The sequence below is a fragment of the Rattus rattus genome, chromosome X, assembly GCF_011064425.1.
Source record: "Rattus rattus isolate New Zealand chromosome X, Rrattus_CSIRO_v1, whole genome shotgun sequence".
Lineage (NCBI taxonomy): Eukaryota > Metazoa > Chordata > Mammalia > Rodentia > Muridae > Rattus > Rattus rattus.
The window spans coordinates 126751370-126770648 of NC_046172.1; the positions used below are offsets into that span (position 1 = coordinate 126751370).

The following is a 19279-nucleotide window of genomic DNA, read 5'->3' on the forward strand; positions in this document are numbered from 1 at the left end:
AGTCTGGGTAGAATAAACCCACATTTGGGTTTCTAGTGTGCACATCTAGATAGCAGCAAAGCTGGTAAGTTTTAGAGAATTCCAAAAACTTCAGTAGGGATTAAACTTCCTAGAAGACACAGCGGGAAGACTGGTAGAAAATGACACTGGACATGTAAGGGAAGAACTTCTAAGTGGAATGATTGAGATTTAGCTCAGGGCTGTGGATTCAAATACCCACAAACACTCCTCCACCAGCCCCCAACCATGAGGCTCATTTTTAGTCTTTCTTAACAAGGGGAATAAACATTAAAATATCAACTTAAAATGTATTTTTCAAGGAATGGTTTCCTACCTGCCAAGCCTTGGGTTCAGGTTTCTGGGGTCCCCCTGCTACAATTGATGAAACCACTAACACCTAAAGTAGTATAAGGAATGCAAGTGATGTGATTAACTATTATGAATGAAACACAGAAGCCTGAACGCAGGACTTTCACTGCAGGACTTCTAAATGCATTTATAAATAGTTAGGTTAGTTCAAATAGTGAAAACCACTTTCTAAAATATGGCTTTAAGAAGTAACTAACATATCTAATAGAAGGTACACTTTGAGTTATAACACCTGCAAAATTTAAGGAGTTATAGCATGAAAAAAAAAGTCCACCCTCAACAGAAAAAAAAATGACCCCATTAGGTTTATAGCTTAAGATTTGTCACTGTGAATAAATTGAAAAATTACGTTGTTTTGTAATCTCATATGGTATCAATCCTATGTGAAAACCTAGTGTAAGAGTAGCCTACAAATCTAACCAAAGAGAAGAGCCCAAATACCAAATGTGGAATCTCCTTCAAAGAAATTACTCTCAGTGTGGTTAGAGGTGACAAGTTAATTCTTACCCTCTGGACTTTTGTACTGTTAGGTTGAGAAAAATGGGTGTTTTCCTTTGTATCTAAATGTTTCTTTTCTTCAGAGGAATTAGATCCAACCCTTGAATTATTGGAAGGTAGGGAACTTGGTGGCAAATTTTCCTTGATAAAAAATATAAAACACAAAAACAATTCCAATTTTATGAGTATTTAGTTCTATTACCATGTCAATGACGGGTTTTGTTAAGCATAGCCACTTAAATATTTATAAAGAAATCTGATAATTCTACATATTAGGAACAGTTTAAAGTTCACATTTTCCATTAACAATGATGTTTAAGAATATACTTTACTAGAAAGTATTTTGACATATATAAAGCTACAGGGCATAAAAATTATGTAATTAAAAAACAAGTCAGGGGGTAGAGAAAGATGGCATTTAGTAGAGGTTAAGGGAATACACTGTTCTTGCAGTGGAACCAAGTTTGGTTTCTAGTACCTGTTGCAGGCAGCTTTCAACCAAGTGTGCTCTCTCTCTCTCTCTCTCTCTCTCTCTCTCTCTCTCTCTCTCTCCCTAGCACACACACAGAATAAAAAATAAACCTTAAAAAAACACTAAATGGATTTAACTTCAATGAAAAGACTGCTAGTTGATGTGAAAATTAAGCTTGTGCATGGACAGTATTTTCAGAGTACAATTGCATCCAGGGTTATGCTGTGCCTTTCCACAGTCCATACAAGTACTTAAAAGGTTACAACAATAAGCACATGTCCAGATAGATAGGGTTACAGAAGTCATGTGGGGGGAAGTAATCTTATATGCAAAAAAGGCACACACAGAATGAAAACACTTATCACATAACCCTTAAACAAAAGCATTTATAAAGGTTGTCTATGCATGCTTTTTGTCATTAATTGCTGAACCAGGGATATACACTTTATAGTAGCAAACTCATGACTATCCATAATAAGATCACAAATACAGGTTAAAATTACCTATCTAAAGCCCAGCCTTACAAACGTATAGTAACTGCGTGGTAGTATACACTTTTCGTCCCAAAACTTGTGAAGCAGAGGTAGGTAGTTCTCTGAATTTGAGGTCAGCCCGGTCTACAGAGTGAGTTTCAGGATAGCCAGGGCTACACAGAAAATTTGTTTTGAAAAACAAAAAACCAAGCCAAACCAAAACAGATAGTCTAGTATCCATAGTATTAGGCATGTCCAATAATTTGAACAATTATCAATAGTAGTAGAGTACATGCCCAGTAGGCTCAATGTCCTGGATTTGATTCCAAGTATCACAAAAAGAAAAAAAAAAACATATGCACCATTACAGGAGCCTCTGTATTAATACATTAAAAAAATAAAGTCAAGCAAACAAAACTCTTTCCTCTTAGACAAACCAGGAAAATAAGCACTATTACATACCTCTTCTTGTGGGACACTTTTCTCATTTTCAGCTTCGATCCTCACCCTCACAACTCCTGACTTGTCCACGATCTCTTGAATCAGTTTTCCATTTTTTCCTATTACTTTGCCTAAAATAAATAATTCATATTTGGCTCTAAGACATCACTTAAATCCGACAAGCACACTCCACCATGAACCATCTTACACACACACATACGCATTCTGGACTATGAGATTCAAAACAGAAGCTTTTTAGGAAGATAGTTTAATTATAAATTAGTCTCAATGATTAGGTCATTATTTAAACTTGTTTCGTCTGATACTATAGCAGATTAGTACTTGTGAACTGATGGAGTAATTTTGAAAATTTAAAGGTAATTCAAAGAAAACCCTTTGTCTCACATAAGAGTGTATACTTGAAACTCACTGGTACTATGGTATTTGGCACTCTATAAAGCTCTATAAAAGGAATTAAGGAAAAGAAGGCTAATAAAAGTATTTGCTTATTTGACAATTTCAATTCTCATCTAGCTCTTACTCACATTCCCTCATTTATACATACAACCTATTATTAGAATTATGCACGACATATTTGCAAATGATGGTCTTAAAAGTTTCAAAGGAGCTTAGAAAGCTATCTAAATATCTAAAAGGAACAAAAATTCTTCAGGCCAATGTTACTATCAGAGTATTATTTCTATGTATTAGTCACAATATAGAACAGCATGTTCATAGGTAAAGCACTCTTTCAGATAACTCAAAACTACAATGAAAAGGCTTGTACGTATTCTTTAGTAAACACCTGTTAAAACTCAGAAAAAAAAATCTAGTAGTAGTAATTGTCTCACTGTAAAAAAAAATCAGTTATATATAAAACTAGGAGATGGCTGCTTTCACAGCCACCATTATGTATGAGTGTAAAGCAAGAATTTACAAATTAAGCGCTACTAATTCTAGAAACCTACACACGAGGCATACCAGATTCTAAGGGGAACCTAAATCACTTATATGAGCCACGGCTGAAATGCTGCTATATTCTTATTTTGCCTCACTGGAGGCAAAATTGGTGAAAAGGGAAAAGTTGCTTCCTAGCTATTTTAAATAAAACACTAGCAAAAGATCTTGCAGAAGGATTCATAGTTCTTATAATTAGAGCCACAGTTTTGACATTATTGCTGTGTGTGGCTTCCTTACTCTTTTACCTTGAGCTCTTTTTTCTGGTCAGTGGTAGAGAACAAAACTCATGCTACTAAACCAGGATTTCTAATCTAAAAATCTGTGATTATTCTGTTATTATTTCTGCTCTACTCTTCTTCAAATGAAATCTAAGTACATACAAAAAAAAAAAACCTACCTGAAGTCTTCCCAATTTGTTTTTTTTTCTGGAAAATCCATACATACTCATGACAGTTGATTTTAATAAATGTGTAAATTAGCATAAAGAAAAGTAGGATTTTGGTATGCTTCTATTAAGATAATATCTTAACTACCCTAAGTACTTGTGTCATTGTCAAAGTGTAGAAAGAACAAGCAAATTTTTCAGGAAGATAAACTGGTGTACATACTGAAAAAGGCTTGTGATTATTGTTTGGATCAGTCAGTAGGTGAGACTTGAGAAAACTCAAGTAACAGTGATTAAGATATCACCCTGAACTCCTTCCTGGCAAACCTTACAAAAACTGATTTCTGAACAAGCCCAGTATTCTTAGTGTTGCAGCATGTCTCATCAAACCAGAGTTCTCTTGTTTTACTAAGTATAAACTAAAGAAAACTCAATTGGACTGATTGACTGCAACGGGCTTTTTTTGGTGTAAAGTAACCTTAAACATCCTCTACATTTCCAAGTTCTTCTTTGGTAATTTAATCTAATCTTATATATTGCAGTTACTTCCAAATTCCAACAGAACAATTTACTCTAAGTCTGCTGTAATAAAATAAAGAAGTTATGAATAAATTAAAGAGAACATGGAGTTTCCTTCTGTGCCCAGAATTGTGTTAAGTACTACAAATAAAAACACCTCATTAAGCAACTAGACCATGAATTACCACATTGATATACATGTTAAGTGAAGGGAAAAGATTCTTCTCTCAAGAGCTAAATCAGTCACCAAAAGTCACAATGGTACCAAATATATATAAACATTTTCACCTATTATAGTACCATCAAAATAAATTTTAACGGACATACATGTTTTTGCCACAATTGTCAGTTCATTCTGTGCTATGTATGTACCATCTATACAATGGGTAGGTGTGTTGATAACATTACATTCACATTCTTGTGTTGTAGCATACATGTAAATTAGTTTCACTAGCATTTGTACTTATTAATGGTAAAAAAAAAGAATACCATGACTCTTGGACACATTTTGGAGTGAGGATCTTGCTATGCCTAACCCATGCTATCCTTGAATTTGTGATCTTTGTGCATCTGCCTCTGTTTCCAGAATGCTGGGCTATTGGCTCCTAATTTTAAATGACATGCTGGAAGATATTACAATTCTATTTTGACAAAATATAGCCTATGAATGTTTTAAGCTATATACATAAAATACATAGAAAGTTTGTTCATTTTATTCTTTTATAAGTGAATTAAGAATGTATCCCCAGGGCTGGAGAGATGGCTCAGCCGTTAAAGGCTAGGCTCACAACCAAAAATATAAGAATGTACCCCCAAATCATTTATAAATTCAAAACATATTTTTAAAAGTACACCTGTGCCTGTTTTTAGTTTGTTCTACTAAAGACAACTGAATAATTTGGGAATGTTAATACTATGTCTAAGCAAGTCATATCCAGATCTTGAGCTCAGAGATAACTGACACAAATGCTATTATTTTATCAAATATCACCGAACTATAAGGAAAACATTCAATGCTATGATAAAAAAAAAGTATGCTTTGAGGCTAGGTAAAAATGATCCTTTCAGACATTTATAAGTCTGAGCTAACAAAGTTTTTCTTGTATATCTTCTGAAACTATAATCTTGGAGTATATATTTTCTATATACTGTAAGAACAGGCTACATTTCCAAGACTGCTTCAATCAGATTACACTTTTCAGTGATGAAAAGAAATTTAACTAGTATAGAAGTTGTGTACTAGAACTTTATTTTTTGTGGTATATATCAATAGTTATTTTTGACTTACCTACTAAATTTCGTGGAACTTGTATGACATCTTCAGCAAATTCTAGAAAGCTTCTAGCCTTTTTGACTGCATCTTGATCCTAATAAAGAAGGGTGAGTGGGTGTAGTATCAAGGCAAAAAAATTGGCATTTGAAATACTGTTTATTTGCTTCTCTGAGGGGGGAGGCAATTGGATTTTATAGTGAAATATTTACCTCTCCATAAATATGAAATGTGCAGGTATCCTCATCTAAATCAATAGCAGTGACCCCAGGTACTTTTCTAGCTTGCTGAATATTAGCACCATGAGTACCAATAGCTAGACCCATCAGATCTTCTCGTACGATAAACTGTTCATGAAATCTTGAGGCAAGCTGCCTTGAACTCTGAAGAGAAATGCACAAGTGATTAACTTGTTTTACCAATTATTAAGTCAATTTCATTTAGGCTAGCCATGTAAATTATCTTGTCCCTATATATCAGGGTCCTATAAATTGTTATAATAGAAAAACTAATTTTAGAATCATACATAAGTTCTTTTGAGGCTACTAAAGGTCTATGCCATTTAAAAGGTTTTATTGTTGTTGTTATTAACAGAAAAGAACTTATTGACAGTTTTTCAAGGTTATGTTTGTAAACCTATTTGCAAGGCTGCCTTTGTTAATCAATGATATCCACAATGTAATAATTAAGGAGCAGACAAAATATTCCCAATTAAGAATAGCTCACCTGGTCTGACAGACTCAATTTAATTTAAGTAACAAATAAAAATGTATCTTAAATAAAAAAAAATATTCACTGCACTTACAATGGATATATAAATACTTTTTCTAGAAATTTCATAGTGACATTTTCATAATATGTTACCAGGTATGGTGGATCTAAACATCCTTCTGTTGAAATGTGGCATTAAGACAACACCCCTGTACTCCCCAAACACAAGGAAAAAAAATCCTAAAACTTTGTGGTTTAGCAGTTAAGAGAACAATCCCAGAATATCGAAATCGCAATTTTTCATTACTTATATGTTCCGAGTCTGTAAGACTTTGTGATCTGAATCCATAAAAGCTTGATGAACTCTTTAATATTCAGCAATGACAAAACGAAGTTCCAATGATACCTCACATATGTGGATAATCACTGTCTTTAAGAAGCATATCAAAATTGAATGTTTAGTTCTAGCATGCCATTAATGAAAACCAAACAGATTAGTGGCTCATGTTGAAAAATGGGTATTTTTTATAAGGATTTATGAACCTCTTTAATATTAGTAGTGAAGAAAATAGGCATGCACATATCATTATTCAACACACCAGATAATTTGAATGAATGAATATATCTAATGTAAACAATTTTAAAAGAATAATAATTGTTTTAAAGGTAATGGTAGTAAGTACACAAAATCTTCTAGGATTTTCCAAGACGTCACATTTTTTAGATCTTGATTCATTACCCTGCTTCCTTCTTCCCATTGCTAATTTATGGATACATGTAAACCAAAGGTATGGCAAAGGATATTCAAGAAGAATTAGATGCTTAAGAAGAGGTATATGAGTTCATAATACTCACAATGAAATTAAGAAGGCAGCTGTGGCCTAAAAGTTATGAGAAAATCACTAAACCACAAAAGTGTGAACATGGGGGACATCAAGAAAGAATGAGATCAAAAACAAATAAACAAACAAACACCAATCAAACAGACTTCAACAGCCATTTGGCATACAAGTATAATTTTCCTTTTCTGTTAAGAGTTCATCAATCACACAACAAGTTGAAAAGTGGCAATTTTCCCAGTCTTGACTACCTTTTTTCTTAAATAGAAATTTGAAACTGCCCCTTTCTTTTGCTATATCAACTGATGATTCCCCCTAATGAATAATGATGAGGGACTCTTCAAATTGACAGTAATCTACTTGAGTTGGTACATTAAAACAAAACCTATTTAGATTCTATGGTAATGAATGGAAGTACTAGATAGTTATCAATGAAAGTAAATGCATGGTGATGACAATTATTGGAGAATTAATAAAAGTAGATAAAATGCACCTTAAGAGACGAAATAGTAAGTTAGGGAAATAGCCTCTGGCAGGAATCTGAAGACAGGAGTTTTAAAGAGTGACAACCAATTAGAATGAAGAAGTTCTATACCCTTTTAAACAGAGATAAACATACATAATGAAAGGAATAAGATTAGATATTTAAATACTCTCTAGTACTTTAATGATAACATGTTACATAGAAGCATTGTCTCACTTTATAGCAGCTTTGACACACTTTTAGTAAAAATGAATGTCCAAAATTTCCTTAAAATATATGACTGCTCTGTAATTTCAAAACATCAGGCATGAAAATTTTAGTATGCTTATATTTTGTACAATTTAAATTTCCAAATTAGAGGAAAATAGGAAATAGTAAATAAACAAGCTGTCCATACTTAAATTTGAGAACCATACAGTTATTTCTGGACAGCCTTACCAGCAGCGCTAGGGAAAGGAACATACCTCCAGTTGTTTACTGGCTTCTTCATTTCTCAGTATAAGAGACAACTTGGTGCGCAGACTTCGAAAGTGCATGTCAATTAACATGTGGGCTCGCTTTGAGGTGACTTCATTGATGGACTGAGTGATTTAAAGTTAACAAGATTACTACCAAAGCAAATGCCCCAAATGAAATAAACTCAACTAGACAAAAAACACTCACCAAAATTACCAGCTGATAATTTTCTGGATCATAAGTTACAGAGAAGGCACCAACTGCCTTTTTAAAATCCTTATGTGCCGATTCTTTGGCACACCTAGAAATAAAACATATTCATTATTAACATGAATGATCACCAATCACTAGCACAAATATATGCAGATAGAATTATATATTAAGAACCTAGGATTTATACTAAATTTCTTTTATTGTAAAATACTAGTTCTATTTACAAGGTATGTTCTTTTACTGCACATCTTTGAAATAGTTAAAGCAAACATTTGATACAATAAAGGTTAAAAAAGCAGCTAATTAAAACAATTTTATTTTTTGGGGGTTGGGGATTTAGCTCAGCGGTAGAGCGCTTGCCTAGTGAGCGCAAGGCCCTGGGTTCGGTCCCCAGCTCCGGAAAAAAAAAAAAAAAAAAAAAAAAAAACAATTTTATTTTTTGGAAAATTTTATGCATGAACACTGCTTCCATATCCCCTCCCATCTCCTGTGTCTCTCTAGCTATTTTTACCATTTATTTACCCATGTGTTTCTATGTGTACACATGTATGATGTTATTCTAGGTTAGCCTTAAACTCAATTACACAACCAAGGCTGGCCTTTGCCTCTCAAGTGTTGAGACAAGAGACATGTATCACATCTGGCTAAACAGTCATGCTCTTAAGGAATCACTATTAGGGTTAGATTACTGAAGAAGCTACATTTATAGGAATCACTCTTTTCTGTATAATTCTTGATTTTGTTTATGTATATGTCAATATATTTTTGTGGGCAATCTGAAAACTTATGGAGATAAGCTACAAGGTATCTGAATTCTCTTTTTTCTTTTAAAGAAGAGCAGCTATGCCTGTTGAAAGAGATGAAACATAAAGATGACTTGTATACATCACCTCTAGAATTAAAAATAGAATTTTTATGTATTCTGAACTATACGACATTTATCTAGGGTGGTAGTCCACATCAGACTTACTATATCTTGAAAAATTAACCTCTTATCTGAAGTGTTTATCATCATTCCAGATAAAAGATTACAGACAGGGCTTTTCCAAGCCTCTTCAGCTCTAACTTAATATGTATTTTTCTGAAAATATTGTATCTAAAAGGGAAAACATCAGGAGAAAACTTTGTAGTCTACAATGTGACTTTTGATAGAATTATCATTTTGTCATTTTCAAAATCTTAGAACCTTATGAAAAAAATCTGTTTATAGAACTCAATGTAGGTTTACACACTATAGCCATATATCAAGTAAGTTTAAACAAATACAGGACTTGCTTGATTATATAACAAGGAAAAATAATTTTTTCTTCACTACTGCAAAGAAACTACTTCTGCTAAAGTTAAGATACAAAACATTACTATTTTAAAATTTACATTCTGAATTAGTAACCCATATCAATATCTTAATTTATGTATGCATATGTATGTAGGAAACAGTATATAATATTTTAATTTATATATGCATAGGTATGTGTATATAAAACTGTATATTTGTAAGAACACACACCCTTGCATGTTGCCAGAATTTCTTCATATAGCAGTATTTGTATATCAACTCACATTTGTCGTAAATCTTCTGGCACTTCCAGCTTGATCTTATGGAAAGTATCTTTTGTAGCAGGTTTGTTGGGATTAACAGATCGTAGACGCTCAATTGTGACAATTTCATTGTATGTAGCATCACATGCTGCATATTCTATCACATAAAACTGAGAGAAATAAACAAGTCATTCTTAGCGATATTTTTAAAAGAACGAAAACCTATATAATTTTTCCTATTTTTTTTGGGGGATAGGATCTCATAATAGCCCAGACTAGCCTAGTATTTACTATATAGCCATGGATGACCTTGAACCCCGATCTTTGTGACTCAGCCACTGAGTGCTGGGATTAAGAGCATGCATCACCATGCCCAGCTCCTATCATTTAAAATATAAACTCTTGGGGGGGGGTGGGCTTTAATCAACAGAAACACATAGCATATAGTAAACCTATAATGAAAACATTTTTATAAAATGACTTAAAATTAGGCAGTAATTAAAAATAGATGTCAAAATTAAAATGTGAGTTTAGAAACTGTAAATAGTATGAACAAATATGCATTTTCCTACCTCACCCTTTATCATCCTCACTTTAGCTAACCACCAACAGCAAGGCTCTTTTTCATTTGCTCTGGAATAAACCTACACAAAAATTATAAAACAGAATATTTATGGTTAACATAATTTAGAAGCAACAGACATTAGACACTGAGGAAATCTTAAAAAGTCCATATGTATCTTTAAAATTGTATGTCATATGACTTTAATCAAACTGTACATATATGCTGACTTAGACAAAGATACATAATTGGAAACAACTTAAGAACTCACGTTAAAAAGCACTTGCTTACTTCTCTGATCTATGCTCAGAAATACTTAAGCATTTTGACATGCACCTTGAGAAAAGCTGTTATCCATAATATGGCTAGATTTTCTTCTGTAGGTATTCAATAAAAATGTATCTGAAATCATGTAAGCATCATTTTCTTTTATCATAACAAGGAAAACCAACCTAGTTACTGACAAAGGCAACAACTATGTATTCACTAAGCAAATACGTTCACTGACCACTCAGCTTCCTAGGGTCCTGGCCTTCATCTCTTCTGATGGCTACTCTGCTTTTCTGGCTCCTCCTTTGAAAAAGAACAAATCTCTTCTGGCAATCTTCTGTATACCACTTTTCTGACTTTCAGACACTGCTCTAATAATTATCTCTTAGAAAACCACTCCAAGTTCATTTGCAATGTATAGCATGCAATCTTTTGTGAAGACATAACAAATAAGTATTAATAGAACACAAGTGCCATGATCTGCTATGCCATCTCACTAAGCTTCTGAGGTAAGTTTTCTGATGCATCTTATTGGGCTTCAACTGCTGCAACTTAATAACAAACAAACTTATAAACTGGCCTTTACTTTAACACAGCAAGAAGCCCACAGGAGATACCAGAGGGTTTTAAAAACGAACAAATACATGTATTTTACTTCTGGTGATGTTGGCAGCACATGCGTGGTCAGGGGCAATCCCCAGGCATCTGCTTTCACCTTCTACCATAATATCAGCTCTGAGGATCTAACTCCGGCTCATCTGCCCTGGGAACAAGTACCCATGTCTACTGAGCCATATCAGCAGCTTAAAGGCCTGTAGAGATTTAGATAACAACTGTATTTACAATTAAGATCTCTTGCAAGACCAAACCCAGAATACAGTAAATACAGTTTTAGGCTAACAAGTAATATGTTATTCCTCATTTAAATTGCAGAGAAAAGAACAAAGGTTTGAATATTCAGAGACCTCCAACTAGACTCTGACATGTCATTGCTGCCCCTGTATTATCTTCCACTTAGCTTTCTCTTCCTTCATATGACTTTCACCTGTCATGACATTAGCTATCCCAGCTAGAATGTAACCTTATCAAAGGGAAAAGACTGTCCTATTTTTATGTACCTGGTATCCAGAGCAGAAAATTAGCATTTAAAGACCTAATTTCACATTGCTTACCTCTAACAAGTACCTATTTATTTGCTTTGTTCATACAACAAGTATGCATGAAACCATAAAAAGTAATGCATTATACTAAGCCCTGCAGAATTTTTAAAAAGAGCTAAAAATGAGGCTTGGGAAGTAGGAGGTAAAAAGAGACTACAAAATTGTAAGATAAATTGTAAGATAAGTAAGACTATAAGGCAAAAGTATATCACAAAACCAATTTTCAATAAGTAGAGAATCACAAATACAATGATTTTGATCAAGTTTCAATAGCACCTTTTATTCCAAGAGCTCATTGGTAGATGAGCAGGTAGTTTACAGTTATGCCCTGTAAAAGGACATTTGGATTATATATGTGATATAAAAGATATCTATATCTATATCTATATCAAAAAGATACTGCTACTAAAATAAATTTTAGATTAATAGTCAATTAAATAAAATTATTTCTTTTTGCTTTTTGAAACATGGTCTCTCTATGTAGACTTGGTTGTCTAAGAACTCAGTACTGCAGACCTGGTGGGCCTCAAGCTCTTAGAGGTTCACATGCCTGTTTCCTGAGTACTGGATATAAAAGCCATGTGCCTCCACACCTGGCTCTAGAATTCTTAAAATAATTTCTTTTATTGGTAAGGCTCTCATTTATGAAGAACTGGCCTCTAACTTGCTATGTAGCCAATGATGAAATATGAATTCCTGATCCTCCACCTTCCACCTCATAACAGCTGAGATCATAGGCATATATCATACTCATGTTTTGTTAGAATTATTACTTTCCTTTGTAAAACTATTTTTTCCAAATTCATTTTGCGTAAAAAGTGAATATAATAGTAACACATAAAAAAGTATTACCTACACAAAGATTTAGAGATGGGGCAAGGGTCTACTAATGAGGTAAAGGAACTTGGGACAATAACAAGATATCCCCTGAGTGTGGTTGAATAGCCAATATAAGTACTACATAACATTTCAAATCATTAAGTAAAAGGAATACTCAAAAGAATACGTCCATTTCAACTTTAACACTCAAGGCAGTTTACATACTGTTAAAAGCAAGGTATATTTTAAAAGTCAAACAAAAGATGCCCTCAGTCCTTGGTTATTTCATGGCTTGGGAACTCACCTCAACTTCATCACTTTCGTTTATATCTTTATTATAACCTACAGGTGGTGGGAATCTCACATCATGGAAAGGAATCTGTCTCTCTGGCTGCCAGCTGCAAATAAACAAAATATTATTTGACATGCTTCTGGTGTTTAATGCAAATAGTGAACATGCTGCAATCAACTTTGGTTAAGTGTGACTCTTGGTTTAAAGAAGCAAATGCCTTCAAATGGCCATTTTTTTGTGTGCATAATGGCAATGTAGAGACATTTAAAGGAAGTCTACATGCAGCATAGCAACCAAGGCTTCCGCATAGTTTTTCTAAAGATAACAGATCAAAACTATTACTCAAAAGGTTTTTCTTCTAATAATATTAATTCTGAGACTTTAAAAACTCGAGTTTACAATGGAAATTCCTTTGATGCTTAAATTAGTATTGACAATTGTTAGTAATATCATCAACATATTTCTACTTGCAAAATAGTTCTGACTACATTCCATCAACCACAGTAACTATCCTCTACTTCCCAAAGCAAAATGGCAGTCAGCACATTAGCAATTCTCGACTCACTTTTCCCCCTTTAAATTTTAGATCCCACGAGGTAGTCAATTCTTGCCATAGGTAGCTGGATGCTGATCTACTGGTATGATGTATCAGCATGGACAGGGTTGGTGGGGGGTCTCCTAAACCATAGAAACCCAATAGAGACAGCCTACAGGAGTTCAATTAAATTATCTAATTTTCTTAATTTAAAATATTGAATAGCTTTAAAACACCATATTTTTTTTACTTACAAAGACATAAAATACTAAGTTACAAATTTTATAAAGACACTAGATGATTTAATCACTTAGAACAGTCATTTTTTTCCATTAAGAAAACAGATCTGTTTTGTGTAAAAACTTCTGTGCCTGTGTGTCTGTTAATGTGCATGGACAGAGGCCAGAAGAGATTCAGATAGCCTGGAACTAGTTTCAGGTGCTAAGAACTGAATTCTAGTCCTCTGTAAGAACAGTAAGTATCCTTAACTGCTGAATAATCTTTCTAGCCTCATAAAATGTCTCTATTTTGATATAAGAAATTTTAATAAAACACTATTGAGGAATACTTATTTGTCTTTTTTTCTGTTCTATTGTACATGAGGACAAATAAGTCAGAATTTGTGGAAATCTGTTGAATGATGAAATTAGACTGACTCCCCCACTATGACGTATGAATACATTTGAAAAGAGTATAACTAGAATAAAGCAGAATGGCTTTTCTATACTCATTGATAACTAGTGATTTTTAACATGTTACATACAAACTGACAGGTACATTTCACTTGTAAGGCATACAATGAAAAATATAAATTTCTTGGTTCCAAAGAACTGACAATGACTTTAACTCTAAGTACCAATTCAAAGATGTTAAATATAGGTTAAAAACTAAATCACCCTAACTGAGCTATTCTTTCTAAATGAAAGAATCCTATCCTATAAAATACTGCTTCTTTCTACACATTATTGCCGATCATCTACCCGCCTTTTAGATGCAGAAAAGCTTAAAAGGTAAGTACAGAAAATACAAAGATTCTGGTTTAACAGTTTACAGGAGAAGTTGGTGATAGTAATCAAATTTACTTTTGAAAAACAGTGTTTACTATGATGGTTGGGGAGCAGAAAATTATATTGCAACGAAGTAGAAGCATGGCTAGTTATTAAATAATGCTTATAATGACCTTGAGTTAACCAGCACCTCTTTGTTACACTGACAACTGCTTCTAATTTGAGGCCCAGGAGATTTGATACCTCTAACATCCATCAACATTTTCACTCTTGTTGCACATACTCACATACATTCATGTACATAATTAAAAGTAAAAAAAGAGTTTAAATACAAAAAAGATGAACCCCCAAATTATCCACGATACCTTCATTAGAGATGTGATATTATAGTTGTCTATTGTTTAATGATGAATACTTAAAGTAAAAAGGCAATTATGGAACTTTTGTCTTTACACATTCAGGCAAAGATATTCTAGTATTTAAACTTGTAAACTAACATTATTAGTCTAGAGCATGGAACAGGGTTCAATATTCTGTTAGTCCTTTCATCTATATCCTTCTAAGTGTGTAATAGGCATCCAAAGTTACTACTTTGTCCTGTCAATAGCTTAAAGAATCTAAGTTTACAGTCTAACTTCAGATTTTTCTGAATTGTAGTGAATTGCAGGTCTACACTTAATATTTTAGAAGCAATGTATTTGTTTTTAGTGCTTAGTATCTCTGTGTCGCAGACTGCAGTTTGAGAGATTTACTGAGATATTCACAATTCAATAGTGTGTAGTATGTTCTCAGATAATATATAATTATTGTTAGTGAACTGTAGTATATTTTTATCTCCACAACAGGAAGTATTTTACACTTTAGATATGGCCTTTCTCTCATATCCCTAACAAGTCTAAGCAATCACTATACTACTTTCTTTTTTATTTTTACACTCCAGATTTTATTCCCTTCCTGGTCCACCCTCCAACTGTTCCTTTTTATTCCATTTTTAATCTACAGATTTTCAGTTTGCCTTGGACGTACTATTATTATGGTAGAGAAAAGCTAAATGTTATAACTGTCATGTACCACAGTTTAGTAAAAATCTTAATACTGATACTAAACTTATATGTACTTCAGAGTATCAAATAGCTACCTAAAAGAATGGCCTTTATTAATACTCAATGAATTTAGTGACTAGACTTTTCTTCCCACAAAGAAATGATAATATTTAGACTATTGACTTTTTCATACAGCCCATATTACTAGATTTTAAGTGCTGTTTTATGATCTAGAAACAAAAAGCAGTAAAGATTACCTGTCATTATTATTAAAAAATATATGAAAAATAAAAATAACCTAATGAGGAAACATAATTTCTTCTGGTAAAATAAACCATATAATTAAAAATCACTACAACCATTTTTATTGTAAACACCCATAAATTTCCACATTTTCAACTTTTAATAAAATTACAAACTAAACTTTCAACTCATTGAGAAGAATGTGTCTTTTGTTTTTATAATCAAATGGACTTAAAGATCAAGATTATATAGTAAGGACCTCTGAAGTAGCAAAAGAGGGCTTTCCAATGATTTAATACTGAGATCTCTGGGAACTTTGTTTTGTAATAGGAAAAAACACTCAAAACAGACTTCAATTTAAAAAAATGAGGAAAAAGGGAATGGGTATAAAATATTAAAGGCCTTCAACACTAAGATTATATAGTGAAAAACTTACTTGTTTTCAAAAGCAACTGTTATAGAATCTTCATGGACATCTTTTACAAATGCCTGCAAGAAAAAGCACAACAAATTAACTTTTAAGCTTCAAGATCATTTAAATTAAACTTTAAAAATATTTAAGGATAAAACGGAATTTTGAATGAAAATCACTTTTTTTTTTTTTGAAAATCAGTTTCTGATGTTCCCATCTTCACTAAATCTATTTTGCCAGGTACTATAGATTAGGCTTTAGGAATACAAATAATTACAACACTAAATAAGAAAAACTGACTCAGAGTTTAGCATCTCATAATTCAGTGTTGAGAATGGTTAGAGGTAACACCTTTAGGCTACATTATTAAAAATTAAGAACTTATTCTAGAACCAGATGCCTAGCAGTAAAGATAAGCCTGTAACTTATTCATAAATGATCTATTGTCCTTTCCCTCTTTTCATTTACCTATCTTCTACTTGCTTTTTAGGCTTCAATTCAGGTAGAAACTACAACTAAGTTAAATTTAGTTAATGTACTATTATCTTGGAATACTTAGAATAAATTCAATGAACATCTAAGTGGACTGTTGCCTAAGATGTTCCTCTCCTAGCTCTGGTTAAGGTCTGTTTTTTGGTAGTGTTGTTACTTTCAAAAGGGAAGATATGCTGGAAAGGTGAAGTTTCTATTGACCTTTAAAGAAAAGGATGAATTAGCCAAAGACAGTAGAGGATGGAGAAGCAAGAATAAAAACATAGACAACAAAAAGCAGCTTGAGATTGCAAAACAAAAAAAATCAATAAGAAAGCTGAGACAATGAATGAAGAATATAATTTTAACCCCATGATGTGTGTGTGTGTGTGTGTGTGTGTGTGTGTGTGTGTGTGTGTGTGTCCCAGTATGGGGGTTGGATGGATATCTCTACAACTCAAGCAATAAATATTCCTTTGAGAAGACAGCAGCATCAGGGAGTCTATTTCATAAGGAAGCATGTGTCCAGTGTGCTCAGGTATTGTTTGTTCTATTCAACAACAAATGTACCTGATTTTGAATGAAAAGTTGTGGGAACTGTTCATTCAGGATCTTAGTTTTATATACTATGGAATAAAATTGAGGAATAGGGGAAGATGTCCTTTGTCCTCACAGAGTAGCTAATACCAAGTTAATAATGTATTTCTGGGGGAGATTATTAGATTGCCAACCAAAATCAAGACTTCCATTATCCTTCATTTACTAAGAAAAGGAAAAGGTAACTACTCTCCTCATCCTCATGAAAGTTGTATGCTGTTTGCATTCCTTGGCAACAGCACAAGAGTGTACATTATAGCACTAGTTCTTTACAGTACATAAAATATTGAAAAAGCTAAACTCTTTAGTCAGCAAACTGAACTTTGGTACAGCTGGGTGGAAAATTGTCCTTTGTAAAGCAAAGTCTTTCAAAAGCTGGTCTTTGCTGTTTGTATTGTCTGTGGTAACCAGAAGTGACCTATGACTATTTACATTAAAATTACAATTAAATTCACCTGCCACATTTTGAGTGTTCAAGAGCTATGGATGGATCAATGGCTATTGTAGGGTACTATTGATTTAAAACATTTAGAAACATTAAGAGTTCTCAAACTAACCATAAGAAAACACTCTAGAAGTCAGCCTTAGTCTTCTGACTATATGGCTGTATTCTTATTTCTCCCTACTTGCCTAAATTATTATCTAGTTTAATCATATGCATTCAGTGCATTTGCCTATTTCCTAAAAATGAAGTGTTCTTTCAAAGGAGAGCTGTAAATGGTATAACTAAAAAAGAGAGACAGCAAAAAAAGCCAAAAAATAAGAGGCAAAAAGAAATGTTTTCACAGTCCTAGAATGTAATTCGGGATGAAAACTGTCAAAAATAGTTTGAGTAATCATCACATTCCAACAGGGCCACTGCCTCTGAGTTAATGAGGCTTATCTATGTATAGATATTTGCATGATTGTTTCAAAACAGTCATTTTAGTAACTATTTACACACTAACTGATATAGAAAGCATTTAATACCTTCTGGTTACTGCTTTACTAAGTAAATAAAAGAATCTCATCTGTGGACTCTGCCCTGCACACAATAAGGACAATACATCCTGTCAGCTCTAAAATCTTTTAGCAAAACTTCTCCACAGGATTCATCTTTCCATGTGTTCTCATCATACTTCTTCCAATGATGCTTTTTAAAACTCTCTGACTCTCTCTTAACTCATGCACTAGGTTCCTCTAGAGAGCTATCACCTCATCTACCAACTTGAAATACTTCATTTTGCTATGATTCGTTCCTATCCTGCTAAGTTGATGTTTGTAAAAACAAGAGACTGAGATGATTTGTCAGATTTCAAAGGCAGATTAGATGAATGCCCAAAGAGCGTCACTGCATCTGACAGGTAGGGTGTTAATGGGATCAGAGAACTTAGAAGTTGAATTTTGTTATGAATTAAATATAGGCTCAGAAATCTTGGCTCTACCATATAATAGCTGCAGGATTTGGGAACCTCAGATTCCTCATTTTTAAGTAAGGACTTAGACTAGCCTTTTAAGGTTGTAATTTAACTATATACATATATAATTTTCATAAAAGATACAAAACGATAAATGCCTTTGTATTTCAGAATGTTAGATTCTCCCTCTATATTTTAAAAAAGGCTTTAATGGGGCTATCAAACTAGAAGCTCTTAAGGGCACGACAGAAAATTCCAGTTCTCCACAGGATGTCAGTTACTCAATAGTGCTAATGTTTTCCTAAGGAGAGATGAGACTTATCCACTCACAATCATGACAGATCCAAAGACTGTTATCTAGAAAACTAAATGAAAATTCTTAATGGACAAATAAAAGCTTAAAAAGTAAGATAGAACAAAATAGGGATAGTCCTACAAAATTACTAAATAATAAAGGTTATTTTTACTCTGGGAAGAAAAAAAAAGGCTTTAGGGTTTGAAAAAAGTGATAAAAAAATAAAGCAGTGACCAAACACACTAAGGTTGTTTTGGGGAAAAACAGAAATTTTAAGTCATCATAGCATCCTCCTTTTAAAGACAATTAGGCCAAGTCATAGTCTTGAGGATATATAATAACCAGAACTATCTAATGCAAACACTGCTTTATTAAATCAGTGCAAAGGACAAAAAGCCCAGTCCTGTTTGGGTAAACTTTTATTCCCCTATTACGACTTCTCCACATATCTTAAGTTTTAAGATATCTAACTAGGGGTGAGGAAACCTAGCACCTACATTCCAGCTCACAACAATCTGTACATCTCTACCCAGGGAACCTGATACCC

At 33.2% G+C, this 19279-nt stretch overlaps 1 protein-coding gene across 7 annotated transcripts in view; it reads right to left on the reverse strand.

The window, feature by feature from the left end:
- Window positions 1-19279, reverse strand: part of Fmr1 (FMRP translational regulator 1) — a 37586-nt gene that overhangs the window by 13398 nt on the left and 4909 nt on the right. For 4 of the 7 annotated variants that reach the window (XM_032889555.1, XM_032889552.1, XM_032889551.1 and 1 more), the window contains 11 exons: window positions 15997-16049; window positions 12745-12838; window positions 10202-10273; window positions 9651-9799; window positions 8085-8178; window positions 7886-8002; window positions 5600-5770; window positions 5406-5484; window positions 2275-2384; window positions 877-1008; window positions 335-397 (listed from right to left, as the gene is read on the reverse strand). In XM_032889555.1, the coding sequence (XP_032745446.1) occupies window positions 335-397; window positions 877-1008; window positions 2275-2384; window positions 5406-5484; window positions 5600-5770; window positions 7886-8002; window positions 8085-8178; window positions 9651-9799; window positions 10202-10273; window positions 12745-12838; window positions 15997-16049 (1134 nt within the window). The remainder of the gene's footprint in view (window positions 1-334; window positions 398-876; window positions 1009-2274; window positions 2385-5405; window positions 5485-5599; window positions 5771-7885; window positions 8003-8084; window positions 8179-9650; window positions 9800-10201; window positions 10274-12744; window positions 12839-15996; window positions 16050-19279) is intronic. The other 3 variants (XM_032889557.1, XM_032889554.1, XM_032889556.1) reach the window with 1 other exon arrangement.